General features: G+C 61.4%; 1 protein-coding gene across 1 annotated transcript; it reads right to left on the bottom strand.

Moving 5' to 3' along the window:
• Nucleotides 1-1705: 1705 nt before the first annotated feature.
• Nucleotides 1706-9536, bottom strand: LOC101936514 (integrin alpha-M-like). Its single transcript, XM_065591147.1, has 9 exons — nucleotides 9169-9536; nucleotides 6972-7089; nucleotides 6279-6373; nucleotides 6093-6157; nucleotides 5608-5722; nucleotides 4397-4524; nucleotides 3901-4052; nucleotides 3667-3820; nucleotides 1706-2448 (listed from the first exon to the last, which is right to left on the bottom strand). The coding sequence occupies exons 1-9, from the start codon at nucleotides 9314-9316 to the stop codon at nucleotides 2167-2169; spliced, it is 1257 nt and encodes a 418-aa protein (XP_065447219.1). The 5' UTR covers nucleotides 9317-9536; the 3' UTR covers nucleotides 1706-2166.
• Between the last annotated feature and the right edge of the window lie 7234 nt (nucleotides 9537-16770).

Here is a 16770-nt window from a genome sequence, read left to right on the forward strand (position 1 = left end):
TCCGCTGGCTTCCTTGACTCATATCTGTCTCCAGAACTTTGGGTTCATTTAGGTTAGAACATAAGAACATAAGAACGGCCGTACCGGGTCAGACCAAAGGTCCATCCAGCCCAGTATCCTGTCTACCGACGGTGGCCAATGCCAGGTGCCCCAGAGGGAGTGAACCTAACAGGCAATGATCAAGTGATCTCTCTCCTGCCATCCATCTCCACCCTCTGACAAACAGAGGCCAGGGACACCATTCCTTACCCATCCTGGCTAATAGCCATTAATGGACTTAACCTCCATGAATGTATCTGTTTCCTAGAGACTGGCTCCATGGGGTCCCTCACAAACCGGAGACGGTTACTGTGGGTTTGTCTTTAGTACAGACTATGTACATACTCCACGAACCGAGCATTTGAGCTTGTTCCAGAACCTGGGATGAGCCTATGTTGTGAAAACTGAAATGCTCAAAATAGCACATGATTGTGAATGGACAGAGGGTGCTAAAATTAAATTAACCCAGAGGGGTGTCAAACTGGGAATCAGGACCCCTCAGGGGTCACGAGGTTATTACTGGGGGTCGTGAGCTGTCAGCCTCCACCTCAAACCCCGCTTTGCCTCCAGCATTTATAATAGTGTTAAATATATAAAAAAGTGTTTTTAATTTATAAGGGGGGGGGGTCACACTCAGAGGTTTGCTGTGTGAAAGGGGTCACCAGTACAAAAGTTTGAGAACCACTGAATTAACCCCTCTGGAGCCTCGGGGAATGCAGGGGACGGGGGTCTCCCTCAGTAGGGTTGGGAAGGAGGTAGGTGGTGTAGGATGTTGCTCTTCTCATGGGATCCCTCCCCCATGGCTCTCTTGGCTCTACCACTGTTAATCTAAAGTGGCTAATTTGAAATGAAGCTCCCCTCCCCTGACATGGATCTCCCTATGGCACTGAAATGAAATGTAGACTATAATTTGGCATTTGAGAGGTGAAAGGGATGGTAGCCCTAAGGGGAAAGAGAACAGCTTGGCTCTGTGTGTTAGATAGCCGTCTGCAAGCCTCAAACCGCTGAATGAGCTTTAGGGTAGGGAAGGCTGTGCCTCCCCAAGGGCCGGCTCTGGCTTTTTTGCCGCCCCAAGCGAAAAAAACAAACCGTGCAGGGTGGCCGGAGCGCGGGTGTGCCCCGGGCAGTGGGGGGAGGGAGTGGGGGAGAGAGAGAAGGGGGGTGGCCAGGGCTTCCTTCAGCCGGGCGCTCTCCACGCGGCCCCTCTCACCACGCCGCCTGCCGGGAGGGCTCTGCACCGCTCTAGTCGGCGGGGAGGGGAGGACGCGGGCTGCCCTGCCGGGCTTGCTGCAGACCTGGCACCGGCTGGGGCAGACGGCGCGCGCAGCCCGCTCCTAGCGCGGCGCTCCCCTCCTCCGCACCGCCTACAGGGCGGCCGGATCGGCGAACCAAAAAAGAATAAAGAAAAAAACCTGTGGGGCGGCCGAAGCGGCGAAGGAAAAGAAAAGGATTGGGCGGAGTGCCGCCCCTTAGAATCTGCCGCCCCAAGTACGCGCTTGCTCGGCTGGTGCCTGGAGCCGGCCCTGGCCTCCCCAAACAGCCTGGCTCTGCCCCTTATTTAACCCCCACCCACTTCCTGCCCCCCTCAGAATCCTCGACCCATCCTGCTCCTTGTCCCCTCACCACCACCCCCCAACCACCACCCCGGTCCCCACCAACCCCCCCGTCCCCTGACTGCCCTGGTCCCTATCCATCCCTCTGCCGAGTCCTGACAGACCCCCAGAATGCCCTCAATCCAGCCCCCCATGCCCTGACCACCGCACACACACACCGCCCAGCAGCGCTGTCCAGGGCCGCTCCTGGGTTACCGCCGCCTCTCCCCTCGCTTGGAGCCTCAGCACGCCGCGTCCAGGAGCTGCCCTGGCCCCTGGACAGCGCTGCAGCGGGCGTGGCTCCGGCGGGACCAGATCTCGCAGCCCCGCCCCCTTACCACGCGGCTCTGACTCAGTGGGAGGAGCTCAGGCCCTGCCCAGAGCCACGCCTCTGCCCCGCTGAGGCACCAGGGGATGGGCGAAGACAGAGGCAGGGCCGGGGCCTCTGCGGGGCCCAGGGCCTGGAAGAAATTGCCCCATTTGCCCCCCCGGGCGGCCCGGCCCAGGCGTCCGGGTAGGGGTGCTCCCCATCCCATCACTCCCAGACACCGGGATGGGGAATGGGACCCAGGCGCCCGGGTAGGGGCGTTCCCCACCCCAGCACTCCCAGACACCGGGATGGGGAGTCGGACCCAGGCATCCGGGCTAGAGGAGGATCCGTGGGCCCCGCACCTTCGATAGCGAAGATCTTCTCACGAAGCTGCTCCTGGATGGTGCTGAGGGCGGAGAAGCTCCCAACCTGGAAGACGTTCTCAGCCCGTGAGGCGATGGTGAGCAGCTCCTGGCGCGCCTCGGACGTGGAGAATGCCTTGCCCACCTGGAACCGGGGGACGGGGGAGAGAGACCTCCAGGAATGGGCTCCAGACCCCCCAGAAATCCACAGGCCCTTCACACTAACACGGAACTTCCCATGGTCCTCCAGGGCCCCCCCACCATGCTCTAGAACCAACTAGAACCCCTCCTGGGGACCCCTCGCACACATGCAGACACCCCCTAGCGTTCTCCAGAGCCCCCCACCATACTCCAGAACAAATGGAACCTCCTAGGACCCACAGAACCCCACAGACCCATCACCCACACCCAGAACCTCCCCAGCATCCTCCAGAACCATCCAGAACCTCCCACAAATCTCCAGTACCCCTCAGATACCAACATGTCCTTCAGATCCATTTTATACCCCCTCCCTGAACCTCCTCATCCACCAGAACCCTCCAGAACCCTTCCAGCCCCCCCTTCCCCTGAGCCCTGCTTCGGCCTATCCAAACCCCAATCCAGAATCCCATACATCCCTCCTGGGACTCTTTGGGAATCTCCCGAGCGCCTCATTTCTGGTCCAGAACCTTTAAGGAACCCCTAGATCCTGCAGGAACCCAAAACCTTTGAGGAATCGCTCGCAACCTAAAAACACTGACTGTCTCCAGGACATCCTGGTACCCTCCAGAACCTTTAGGGAACCTGCAGCGACACTTAGCATATTCCAGATCCTCTTGGAAACCAAAACCTTCAAAGAGCCTCCAGAACCTTTGGGAAGCCCAGAACTTTCAAAATACTCACAGACAACAGAAACATTAAGTGCCCTCCAGAATGTCTGAGGACCCAGAACCTTCAGTGAATTCCCAAAGCTCGTTAGCATCCTCCAGAACCTCTCAGGAACCAATGAGAACCTCATCGAACCTCTAGAACCTCCCATTAACTTCTGAAACCTCTCAGGAACCTCTCAGGAACCTCCCAAAACCTCACAGAACCTACAGAACCTCTCGGGAACCAATCAGAACCTCCCAGAACCTCCTAACATCCTTCCAGAACCTCTCAAACACTAGAACCTTTAAAGAACCTCTTGGTTCCCCAATCCATTAAGGACCCTCCAGAACAGCTTAAAACCCAAAAACCTTTAAGGTCTCCCCAGAACTGCTGGGAACCCCAAACCTTCAAGGAGCCTCCAGAACCTAGAACGCTGGAGGAACCCCGAGAGTTTTTTGGAGCCCAGAGCACGGCAGGGACTCTCCAGCCCCCTGGCCAGCTCCCCCCGCCGTACCCCGATGGCGTAGCGGACCAGCCCCATGTTGTTGGCCGCCTGGATGGCCTGGGGGAAGAAGTTTCCGGTGTCGGTGGACTGCCCATCGGTCAGGACGATCAGCAGCTTCTTGGCGTGGGACCGGGCGCCGTGCTCAGGGGCGAAGGTTTGTTTTCTGCGGGGAGAGCGGCCAGGGTCAGTGCTGGGAGTCCAGGGGGGCCAGCTGCGTCCCTCCTGCCTCCGTGGGGTACTCACACCGTGAAGAGGATGGCTGAGGGCGTGTGAGTGTTCCCCTTCAGATGGGGGAAGGCCATCAGGTCCTGCTCCACGGCCTCCAGGCCCTTCGCGACGTAGTCGGCAAATGTGAAAACGTGGTTGATGTGGGAGGAGAATTGGACCACGGCAATCTGGAGGGGGAAAGGGGGCAGCAAGGGGGGAAGGGGAGGGGGCACGAAGCCCCCGGGGCAGAGGGAGAATGAAAGGAGTCGGGGGGGAGATTGTTTAAAAGAGCAGATTGTCACCGGCTGCCCTGCCCCCAACACGTGCACAGATGGACGGACACAGCACAGGGTTCGGCCCCTCAGGTGCAGGGACGGACGGACACACCACGCAGGGACAGCCGGACGGACACACCATGCGGGCATGGACAGACGGACGGACACAGCGCAGGATTAGGCCCCTTGGGTGCAGGGACAGACGGACGGACACACCACGCAGGGACAGACGGATGGACGGACGGACGGACCCCCACCTGGACGCGGGGCCCTGCCAGGGCGCGCAGCAGCTTCCCGATAAATTGCTTCATGAGCGTGAAGTCGTTGGGCTGGATGCTCAGCGAGTCGTCGTATAAAATAGCCACGTCCACCCCCGAAATGCACTCTGGGGGTGGGGAGAGATCAGCCCCCGTGGCCAGCATCACCCCTCCACAGATCCCCCCCCGCCCAGCATCACCCCCCAACACAGACCCACTGCCACCCCCGCCCAGCATCACCCCCACAGATCCCCCCTGCCCAGCACCACCACCCCCATCATAACTATAAAGGGAAGGGTAACAACCCTCCTGTGTACAATACTATAAAATCCCTCCTGGCCAGGGCACCAAAATCCTCTTACCTGTAAAGGGTTAAGAAGCTCAGGTAACCTGGCTGACATCTGACCCAAAGGACCAATAAGGGGACAAGATATTTTCAAATTGGGGGGGGGCTTTGTCTGTCTGTTCCCTGCGGCTTTGGCTGGAGACAGATCAGAGAAGCAAACGATCCAACTCCCATAGCGTTAGTGAGTATAGCAAGGGAATGCGTTAGATTATCTTTTATTTTGGCTTGTGATTTTCTCCGTGCTGAGAGGGAGGTGCGTTCTTGGTTTTCTTTTTGTAACTTTAAAGTTTTGCCCAGAGGGAAACCCTCTGTGTTTGACTCTGATTGCCTGGGAGATTATCTTCCCTTCTAATCGTACAGAGGTGCTTCTCCCACCACTTTTCTTTCATTAAAATTCTTCTTTTAAAAACCTGATTGATTTGTCATTGTTTTAAGATCCAAGGGTTTGGGTCTGTGCTCACCTGTACCAATTGGTGAGGGGATTATTCTCAAGCCTGCCCAGGAAAAGGGGTGTAGGGACTTGGGGGGATATTTGGGGGGGTGGGTTAGGGCTCCAAGTGGCCCTCCCTAAATGTTTGTTTAAATCACTTGGTGGTGGCAGCGTTACCTAATCCAAGGTACAAGGAAGGATTTGTGCCTTGGGGGAGTTTTTAACCTAAACTGGTAGAAATAAGCTTAGGGAGTCTTTCATGTGGGTCCCCACATCTGTACCCCAGAGTTCAGAGTGAGGAGGGAACCCTGACACCCCCACAGACCTGCCCCCCCGGCCAGCATCACCCCCACACACAGATCCGCCACCCCCCGGCCAGCATCACCCCCCACAGTTCATCAGCCCCCCCAGCTGTGCCCCCAGCCCTGCCCCCACCTTGGCCGGCCGGGCGCAGGACCCTGGGGGGGCTCTCCCAGCCCCCCCACACATAGCACAGCCCCTGCAGATACACGTTCTCCTCACAGCGCTGCTGGAGCCGGGGACCACAGGCCTGGGGGGAGGGAAAAGGGGTCACTGGGGGGACTCCCCCACTCCTGCAACCCTCCCACTGTGCCCCCACAGCACCCCATCTCCTGAACCCACCTGCACCCCCTCCCCCACCTCCCTTGGCCCCTCCCCCCACAACTCCCTCCCCCTGCGCCCCCACAGCACCCTGTCTCCTGATCCCACCTGCACTCCCCCATCTCCCTTGGCCCCTCCCCCCACAGCCCCACCCCAATCTCTCTTTGCCCCTCCCCCATCCCCTGTGCCCCCCATGGCAGATGCACTCCCACACTTGCCTACCTCTTCTCTTCCACCCCACAGCCCCTCCCCGTCCCCGGGACCGCCCTGCCCTATATTGGTGTTCGGGGGTGACTCACGATGACTCGGGACCCGGAGATCTCATCGGAGGCGAGCGCCAGCCCCAGGGAGACCAGGGGGGTGTCTGGGGGTGGGACAGAGAGAGCGTGAGAGAGAGATACCCCACCCACGTAGCCTCCTGCCCGTCCCCCACCCTTCACGAGATATATGGGGGGCAGAGACTCCACCATGCGCCCGTCACTTACCGGGCAGGGGGATGGGCTGACAGGTCTCCGCATGATAGGAGCAGCGATACAGGGCCCCCGTCCCGTTCCCCGCCAGGGGGGCACTGACCACCAGCCTGGGGAGAGATGGGTACAGACAGGATGGGGGAGATACTCTGATCCCACTTCCCTCCCGGAGCCAGGGAGAGAACCCAGGAGTCCTGCCTCCCAGCCCCTCCTGCTCTAACCCACCAGATCCCCCCTCCCCATCCAAGCTGGGGAGAGAACCCAGGAGTCCTGGCTCCCAGTCCCCCCTGTTCTAACCCACTAGACCCCACTCCCCCCCCCCGGGGCCTGGGAGAGAACCCAGGAGTCTTGACTCCCCACCCCCCTGCTCTAACCCACCAGCCCCGACTGCCCTCCCAGAGCTGGGAGAGAACCCAGGAGTCCTGACTCCCCACCTCCCTGCTCTAACCCACCAGCCCCCACTCCCCTCCCAGAGCTAGGGAGAGAACCCAGGAGTCCTGACTCCCCACCTCCCTGCTCTAACCCACCAGCCCCCACTCCCCTCCCAGAGCCAGGAGAGAACCCAGGCATCCGGGTTCCCAGGCCCCCCTGCTCTAACAACTAGACCCCACTCCCCTCTCAGAGCCAGGGAGAGAACCCAGGAGTCCTGGCTCCCAGCCCCCGCTGCTCTAACCCACCAGACCCCATGCCCATCCCCGGGGGTCTCACCAGGAGCTGTCGTTCGAGCGCATCTGGACTACCCGGTACCCGAACTGCACGTCGGCGTCACCCTCGAAGACAGTGGCGTTGTGGGTCTCGATGCTGAAGGCCTGGGAGGGGGCCAGCCCTGGGGGTTGGGAGTGCAGAGTGGCAGGGCACTGCTGGGGGAAGCTCGCAGAGCTGGGGCACTGCGGGCGGTGGGGTGGGGGACCAGACAGACAGACAGGCAGCTGTCGGGGGTGTGGACAGGGATGGATGGGAGAGATGTGTGGGGAGGTGGGTGGGGGAGGTCGCTGGCTCCCTTCCCCAGAGCTCACAGCCCCTGCACTCCGACTGACCCCCCTGGGGAGAAGAGGAATAAGGGGGAGCACAGCACCCCTCGTGGGGGGGGGAGGGGAAACGGGAGCATGTGGAGTCCGGGGGGGAGGGGCATTTACACAGAAAGCCCCGAAAAGCACCAGGGCAAAAAAGTCCCCAAGGTTCACAACGAGAAACGGGAACAAAAACAGGAAACAGGGACCAGGGGTGAGAGCAACCGCTCAGGCCCGGTGCCCCTCACTCCTGACCCGCAGCCTCCTGCCAGCCCAGCCCTGCCCCCCCAGCTCTGCTGGTGCCCCTCACTCCCGACCCGCAGCCTCCTGCCAGCCCAGCCCTGCCCCCTCTCGCCCAGCTCTGCCGGTGCCCCTCACTCACAACCCGCAGCCCCTGCTAGCCCAGCCCTGCCCCCCCCAGCTCTGCCGGTGCCCCTCACTCCCGACCCGCAGCCCCCCCCAGCTCTGCCGGTGCCCCTCACTCCCGACCCGCAGCCTCCTGCCAGCCCAGCCCTGCCCCCTCTCGCCCAGCTCTGCCGGTGCCCCTCACTCACAACCCGCAGCCCCTGCCAGCCCTGCCCTGCCCCCCCAGCTCTGCCGGTGCCCCTCACTCCCGACCCGCAGCCCCCTGCTAGCCCAGCCCTGTCCCCCCGCAGCTCTGCCGGTGCCCCTCACTCCCGACCCGCAGCCCCCTGCTAACCCAGCCCTGCCCCCCCCAGCTCTGCCGGTGCCCCTCACTCCCGACCCGCAGCCCCCTGCCAGCCCAGCCCTGCCCCCCCCAGCTCTGCCGGTGCCCCTCACTCCTGACCTGCAGCCCCTGCCAGCCCAGCCCTGGGCCCCCCAGCTCTGCCGGTGCCCCTCACTCCCGACCCGCAGCCCCTGCCAGCCCAGCCCTGGCCCCCCCAGCTCTGCCGGTGCCCCTCACTCCTGACCTGCAGCCCCTGCCAGCCCAGCCCTGGGCCCCCCAGCTCTGCCGGTGCCCCTCACTCCCGACCCGCAGCCCCTGCCAGCCCAGCCCTGGCCCCCCCAGCTCTGCCGGTGCCCCTCACTCCCGACCTGCAGCCCCCTGCCAGCCCTGCCCTGCCCCCCCAGCTCTGCCGGTGCCCCTCACTCCTGACCCCCAGCCCCTGCCAGCCCAACCCTGCCCCCCCATAGCTCTGCCGGTGCCCCTCACTCCCGACCCGCAGCCCCTGCCAGCTCAGCCCTGCCCCCCCCCAGCTCTGCCGGTGCCCCTCACTCCCGACCCGCAGCCCCTGCTAGCCCAGCCCTGCCCCCCCCCCAGCTCTGCCTGTGCCCCTCACTCCCGACCCGCAGCCCCTGCCAGCCCAGCCCTGCCCCCCCCAGCTCTGCTGGTGCCCCTCACTCCCGACCCGCAGCCCCTGCCAGCCCAGCCCTGGGCCCCCCCTAGCTCTGCCGGTGCCCCTCACTCCCGACCCGCAGCCCCTGCCAGCCCAGCCCTGCCCCCCCAGCTCTGCCGGTGCCCCTCACTCCCGACCCGCAGCCCCTGCCAGCCCAGCCCTGGGCCCCCCCTAGCTCTGCCGGTGCCCCTCACTCCCGACCCGCAGCCCCTGCTAGCCCAGCCCTGCCCCCCAGCTCTGCCGGTGCCCCTCGCTCCCAACCCGCAGCCCCCTGCCAGACCAGTCCTGCCCCCCCCCCAGCTCTGCCGGTGCCCCTCACTCCCGACCCGCAGCCCCTGCCAGCCCCCTCGTCCCCCCCCAGCTCTGCCGGTGCCCCTCACTCCCGACCCGCAGCCCCTGCCAGCCCAGCCCTGCCCCCCAGCTCTGCCGGTGCCCCTCACTCCCGACCCGCAGCCCCTGCCAGCCCAGCCCTGCCCCCCAGCTCTGCCGGTGCCCCTCACTCCCGACCCGCAGCCCCTGCCAGCGCACCCCGAGTACCTCGCAGGAGGTTTAACGTGAGCAGAGCTACAAGCAGCGGTCGCAGTTCAGGGTCCGGCGCCATCACTTCTCTGGGTGCCGCGTGTGGGTGGGTCACGTATTTTTCACTCATTTCCTTCCCCTCCTTCACCGCCCCCTTCACCGCCATGGGGCCATGGCTCACTGGGGCAGCCCCAGGGACGTCCCGAGCGTCCTGTGCAGACTGGGCCTCTAGGGGGCGCTGCAGGGGTTGCCGTGGGGCAGGGAGCTCATCATGGGGCACTGGGGAGTGTCCTGCCGCAGGGAGCGGGCTCTCAGCAGGGGACGCTGTGGGGCAGGGGTGCCATGGGGCAGGGCAGAGGGCTCAGCAGGGGGCGCTGTGGGGCAGGGGTGCCATGGGGCAGGGCAGGGGGCTCAGCAGGGGGTGCCATGGGGCAGGGCAGGGGGCTCAGCAGGGGGCGCTGTGGGGCAGGGGTGCCATGGGGCAGGGCAGGGGGCTCAGCAGGGGACGCTGTGGGGCAGGGGTGCCATGGGGCAGGGCAGGGGGCTCAGCAGGGGGCGCTGTGGGGCGGAGGAGGCCAGGGTGTCACTATGGGGCTGGCATGTGGATTGTTTTTCTCCTGGCTGCAGGCCGGATGTGGTCTGGTCTCAGCTCACAGCCCTTGGCTGTTTGTCTGGAGTCACTTCCCCCCAGTCCCACCCGGGCGCCACCGTTAACCCTTCATGCCCCTGTGACGAGCTGGGACTGTTCTTAATGTGGTCTGTGAACACTGAGTGGGGAGTGTGGCTAGGATGGTCTGCATGGTGGGATGGGAGACTGGCCTTGAGGGAAGATACCTGAGCGTGAGAACCCAGGAAGGGGTTAGAGGCCAGGTGACACCTTTGCCCGGGAAACTGAACAAAGGCTGGGGGAGGAGACGCTGGGGAGAGAGTTTTCAGGGCTGGCTGGTGGAATGGGTGGGAGGCAGACAGGGCTCTGACCTCCCAAGGGGGCTGGGGTGCCCTGGGACCCCAAGATGCACCTAATTGGGGGGGGTCCTGTTGTCTGTGCCTGCAAGACCTGTCTTGGACTGTGTTCCTGTTGTCTAAATAAACCTTCTGCTTTACTGGCTGCCTGAGAGTCATGGTGAATCGCAGGACGCCGGGGGTGCAGGGCCGTGAGTCCCCCCACACTCCGTGACAACTGGTGGCAGTAATGGGATGTACTGCACCCCGTGGACGGCGCTTCCTGCAGTAAGTGACTGGGGAGCAGTAAAACGAAGGGAGATCGACGGGGACCAGGTGGGCTGAAGAGTCGGAGAGAGACGGTTTCAGGGGGCGATTGACCCCTGGGAGTGTGTGACCAGAGAGAAGGACTGTTGCAGTAACAGGGTCCCCCAGGGGATCGCAGCGAGCGGTCCCAGGGGCGGAGGAGTCTGCAGCTCGACCCTGGCAGAGAGGGGGTGACCTGAAGAGGGGCTGGCACACTAGGGGTCCCCCTGGACCGGTGGAAAGCGGAGAGCACAGGCCGGTGAGTGGCCAGCAGGAGGATGGATGCTAAACGCCTTAAGAGCCACCTGGTGGAGCTGTGCAGGCAGAGGGGGCTGCGCATTGGGAGGTCCACCAAAGAACAGCTCATTGCCCAGCTGGAGGAGAGGGATCGCTTGGATGAACTGAGCCCTGTCCCTGAGGGAAGCCGCCCGGCAGATGCAGCGTGGGCCCCGGGGCCTGACATGGCTGGGAGGGGCCAGACTGCTGCCGAGGACATCCCGAGACCCTGCCTAGCTGTGCCTAGGGGAGGGGTTGGGGGCAGCCCAGCGAATACCGAGGGCACCCCGACCCCGGCGGCCAGCAGGGGATCGTCCCGGCGGAGCTCCCCGTCCCGGGAGCGGATGCGACTGGAATGTGACAGGGAGATGAGACGGGAAGAGCTCGAGTTAAGGCAGCAAGAACTGAAGCAGGAGCGGGAAGAGAAGGAGAAACAACGTCAGCATGAGCTGGAACTGGCCAGGCTGGGGAGCAGTGGGGCCCCGGCTGCGGTGAGCGAGGGGGGACCCAAGACTGCAAAGAGCTTTGATCAGTGCTTCCTGGCCCAGCGTAAGGAGGGGGAGGACATGGATACCTTCCTGACAGCCTTTGAGAATACCTGCGAGCTGCTCCAGGTTGACCCTGCAGACAGGCTCCAGTTTCTCATCCCCTCACTGGACCCCACAGCCAGGGAGGTGTACAGCCGACTGAAAGGGGCGGAGACAGGGGACTACGAACTGTTCAGAAAGGCCCTGCTCCGCGAGTTTGGGCTGACCCCTGAGATGTACCGGAAAAGGTTCCGGAGTCAGCGTAAAACCCGCGAGGTCACATACCTACAACTAGCCAACCGGGCGCAGGGGTATGCCCACAAGTGGACAGCTGGGGCCCAAACTAAAGAGGACCTGCTTGACCTAGTCGTACTGGAGCACGTGCATGAGCAGTGTCCATCTGACTTGAGGCGATGGTTGATGGACCAAAAGCCAGAGAACCCGCAGCACGCAGGCCAGCTGGCCGACGACTTTGTGAACAGTCGGGCAGGGGATAACCGGGAGCAGTCCCAAAGGAACAGTCCCACCACAACGCAGAGAGTCACCATGGGACCTCCTAGCGAGGAAATATGGAGAACCCCCACCAAAGGGGAACATCCAGCGTCAGGTCCCTCCAACCGGCTCGAGGGGACCCATGGGACATGGGCTGCTACCACTGGGGCCAGAGAGGCCACATACGGGCCCAGTGCCCCAGGCTCAGGGACAGACTGAGCAGACCGAACCCACAGAGGGTTGACTGGGTAGAGACCCAGCCCGGCGAGAGGCAGCATTCCCAGGGAAGGGGGGCTGGCAGAGTACCACCTGCTAAGGAGGGAGGAGAGCTCCAGGCCAGCCCCTCTGGGGGGCCGGATGCTCCAGACTCAGGGTTTTTGGTTTACAGGGTGGGCGCGGGGCTGTCCCTCCGGAGCGAGTACCTTGTTCCCCTGTAGGTGGATGGGAGGAAGGTCAATGGATACTGGGATACGGGCGCAGAGGTGACACTAGCCCAGCCCGAGGTGGTGGCCCCAGATCAGGTGGTGCCCAACACCTACCTGACCCTGACGGGGGTGGGCGGGACACCAGTCAAAGTGCCCATGGCGAGGGTACACCTGAAGTGGGGGGCCAAGGAGGGCCCCAAAGATGTGGGGGTACACCCGTATTTGCCCACTGAGATGCTAATGGGGGGGACCTGGAGGACTGGCCAAGCAACTCCCAGGGTGCCCTGGTCGTGACCCGCAGTCAGAGCCGGCGAGGGGCACTGTGCCCTGGCCTTGGGGGGGGGGGGTGCCTTGCCCGAGGCGCAGGACCCTAACCTGGTGGGGAGGGAACGCCCAGGGACACGGCTCAGGGAGGCTGCGGCTTCAGACCCAGCCGGCGAGAGAGAGCAGGTGGCCATCCTTGTTCCAGGCCGAGCTGCAGAAAGATCCCTCCTTGCGGAAGATAAGGGACCTGGCCGACCTCAATGCGGTACAGACCATGGGACGAGGTGGCCGGAAAAGGTTCCTGTGGGAGAAGGGGTTCCTGTACCGAGAATGGGCTCCCCCAGGGAAAATGGAGTCAGGGGGGATCAGGAGGCAGCTGGTGGTACCCCAGAAGTATCGCCGCCAGCTGCTGTGCCGGGCCCATGACATTCCTCTCTCAGGGCACCAGGGAACCTGGCGTACCCAGCAGAGGCTGCTACGGAGCTTTTACTGGCCTGGGGTCTTTGTTACTGTCCGACAGTACTGCGGATCCTGTGACCCCTGTCAGAGGGGGAGGAAGGCCTGGGACAAGGGGAAAACGGCTTTAGGACCCTTGCCCAGCATAGAGGAGCCTTTCCGGAGGGTGGCCCAGGTTAAAAGGGCGGCTCTAAACCAAGAGAGCCCAAAGCGCAGACCTCCAGACTGGAGCGCTGGGAGAAGACCACAGCCCAGTTGGAGCCCCAGAGGTATGGGGGTGGGAAAAGGGCACAGGCCGCATAAACCTTCCCACATGCGAACTGCGAGGGCCATCAAGCACCCCCGACCTAAGGGGGGGCGTGAAACGGGAGGGGCCTGGTGTAATTCTCACCAAGGAATGGGAGGGATGCGGGGGCATCCATGGGAACGGGGGTAGGTTCGAACTTCCCCGGGTCACTGGCTAAAGTGACCCTGCTCAGTTCGGTCTCGAAAGGGGGAGAGATGTGACGAACTGGGACTGTTCTTACTGTGGTCTGTGAATGCTGACAGGGGAGTGTGGCTGGGATAGTCTGCATTGGGGGATGGGAGACTGACCGAAGGAGAATACCTGAGCGTGTAACATGAGAACCCAGGAAGGGGTTAGAGGCCAGGTGACACCTTTGCCCGGGAAACTGAACAAAGGCTGTGGGAGGGGTCGCTGGGGAGAGAGTTTTCGGAGCTGGCTGGGGAGATGGCTGGGAGGCAGACGGGACTCTGACCTCCTGTAGGACTCATGAATGAAATTGTTTGTAATTGTTCACTTTATTAATGTAACCTCATAAGTAAAGTTTTATGAATGAAACAATATTCATTCATAAAACCGGTTACCCCAATAACTGGCTAATTAACTGTTAAGATGCTTGTTAAGAGCCATAGCTGTTCAGTCAGCTGCCTTTGTAAGTTTCACTATCAATCCAATTCCCGCTTAAATCACTGAGACTTGCCCTGTTTCAGTATTGGAACTTCTGTTCACCATTTATTACACTTGCCTACAGTGGAACTTCTGTTCACTGTTTGCCATATTGTAATTCAAACCCCATTTGAAAACGCTGACTCCATTTTGTAAGGGCTTGCTGCAACCTTCATTTTTGCAAACCCTGCTGTAATATTATTAGTTTAGTTTAGATGTGTGAATGAGGGATGTGTGGATGATGGACTCAACCTCCAGCCCCAGCCTGTCCTGATGAAATAGAGTTCAAACACCAACGGCTGAAGATGCAGACAAGAGCCCTAACAAAGTAAGAAGAATCCACCCTAAAAAGAAAAGGTACAATAGAAGGAAGATCAAAGACCGGTCCGAGTCTGAAAGTCATGTCTGCAATTGACGGGTGATCAATCACCAAACCCAGAGGCAGCGTGACACAGCAAGCCCTATAGACTCTGGAGTCAAACTAAAGCCTACACAAAGGATGGGTGAGATGGAAAACTTTGGAGGAGGGTAACATTCTGCTGCCAACATGGAAGGGCATCGGTGCATGCCCAACAGAGACCCAGCTCGTCCTTGTGCCCGGCTTTCCTGGCCAGTTACCGCCACAAGCTACGAACCCAAGCTACAAACTCAAGCCACAGACTCAAGCAGGACTGGTAACTATGCAGCAGCTGCAGAACATCTGATGGGTGTGTGTGTGTGTGTGTGTGTGGGTATTGGGTATAATGTGTGTGTATAAGGATTAAGATATTAGTTATTGGTCATAAATCAAATTATCATAATAAATGTGGCATCTTTATCTTGTCCCCTTTAATAAGATCCTGCTAGTTTTTATTGGTATAACACTCCCAAGGGGCTGGGGTGTCCGGGGACCCCAAAATGGACCTAACTGAGGGGTCCTGTTGTCTGTGCCTGCAAGACCTGTCTTGGACTGTGTTCCTGTCGTCTAAATAAACCTTCTGCTTTACTGGCTGGCTGAGAGTCATGGTGAATCGCAGGAAGCCGGGGGTGCCGGTCCTTGTGTCCCTCCACACTCCGTGACAGCCCCCCCTGCAGCCCCCCACCTCCTGAGCCCCTCCCTTCCCCTCTCTCTGAGTCACCCCACACACACACTCATAGGGCACTGTTGGGAGGAAGTTCACAGCTCCGCGACCTTCTGCTGGAGTGGGTTAGAGCAGGAGGGGCTGGGAGCCAGGACTCCTGGGTTCTCTCCTGGCTCTGGGCGGGAAGTGGGTCTAGTAGTTAGAGCAGGGAGGGCTGGGAGCCAGGATTCCTGCGTTCTCTCCTGGCTCTGGGCGGGAAGTGGGGTCTAGTGGTTAGAGCAGGGGGGAGGGCTGGGAGCCAGAACATAAGAGCGGCCAGACTCCATCAGATCAAGGGTCCATCTAGCCCAGCGTCCTGTCTGCCGACCGCGGCCAGTGCCAGGTGCGCCCAGAGGGAATGAACAGACCAGGGAATCATCAAGTGATCCATCCCTGTCACCCATTCTCAGTCCTGGCAAACAGAGGCTGGGACACCATCCCCGCCCAACCTGGCTAATAGCCATTGATGGACCTATCCTCCATGAACTTCTCTAGTTCTTTTTTGAACCCTGTTATAGTCTTGGCCTTCACAACATCCTCTGACAGGGAGTGCCACAGGTTAACGGTATGTTGTGTGAAGAAATACTTCCTTGTGTTTCTTTTAAACCTGCTGCCTGTTATTTCATTGGGTGACCCCTAGTTCTTGTGTTACGAGAAGGGGGGTCCCGGACTCACAGACCTCGTGCCCCTCAGCTCCGTGTGGCCCCTGGGGGTGACCCCCCTTCAGCATGACAGCCCTCTGCGAAGGTCACACGCTGTTGCACTGGGAGTTAGGCCTCCTGGGATCGCACCTCTGAGTCTCCAGCAAGCCTGGCTCTGCCGTGGGCCCCCTCAGGGAGTCCCCTCACTCTGCCCCCCAGGGGGAGCATGTCCCCCGATCTCCAGCCTGCAGAGACTTTTCAGCCAGCGTAACACGGGGGGTTATTGAACATCTGATCCCAGCCCAAGCAGTCCTCAGGGCCCAGGCCTGGCCTCCCTCAGCACCATACATGTAGGTCTCTCCTGCGTCCAGGGGGGCTCTGGCTGTTCCCTCCCCAGCCCAGCCACCCCCTCCTTCCAGCCGGTCATCCGGTATCATCTCCCCCAACAGCTTCTCCCGTCCCAGGTGAACAGGTCGCTGGGGCCCTCTCTCCTCCGGCCTTTGTTCCCCTCTGCCTGGAACTGGCTGGTCAGGTCACACGGCGTCCTCTCTCCTCAGCCGTGTGTGCTCCCGCTGGCCCAAACCAGCTGACCCCCGAGCTGGTCACACCTGGTCCTCTGTAACAACAAACCCTCTCCCACCACCTCGTGACACACAGGGAAACTGAGGCACACACCACACTCACACAAGATGCTAAGAAACCCCCCCACGTCATCACATCTCTCCCCGCTTCATGACTGAGCTGAGCGGGGTCACTCCAGCCGGCGACCCGGGGAAGTTCAGGGCCCCCTCTCTGGGACAACGCATTGGCTGTAACATCCGTGCTCCCCTTAACACGGACACCCCCACGGCATCATCCTGGCAGATCAGATGCCCCCCTAGGGCTTTGGCATTGACCCCTTTCATCCGGGACAGCCCTGCCCTGCCTCTGAGGTGTCCAGTGAACGCCATAAAGGGTGTGTCCAAGTCTGGCTTTACCAGGACCAGCCCCTGGGTTAGAGCCTCCTCCACGTCCTCCTGGCACGGCTCGGTCCAGACCCCCTTGTCCAGCTCCCCTGTGATGGGAGCTAAAGTGGGGCACAAACCTCCAGTCCCCTTAGAGACCTGGGCCTGCTTCCTGGTTCGGGAACCCCCTCCCCTTTGGCTGGCTCTGGCTTTAGGCGGCTGCTCCGCACCTTGGGCCCAGGTACGACACCTCGGCCAGCCCCTTTACCCACCACCACCAGCATGACTCTCAGCTCTC

This window comes from Chrysemys picta, chromosome 4, assembly GCF_011386835.1.
Source record: "Chrysemys picta bellii isolate R12L10 chromosome 4, ASM1138683v2, whole genome shotgun sequence".
In the NCBI taxonomy this organism is placed as follows: domain Eukaryota; kingdom Metazoa; phylum Chordata; order Testudines; family Emydidae; genus Chrysemys; species Chrysemys picta.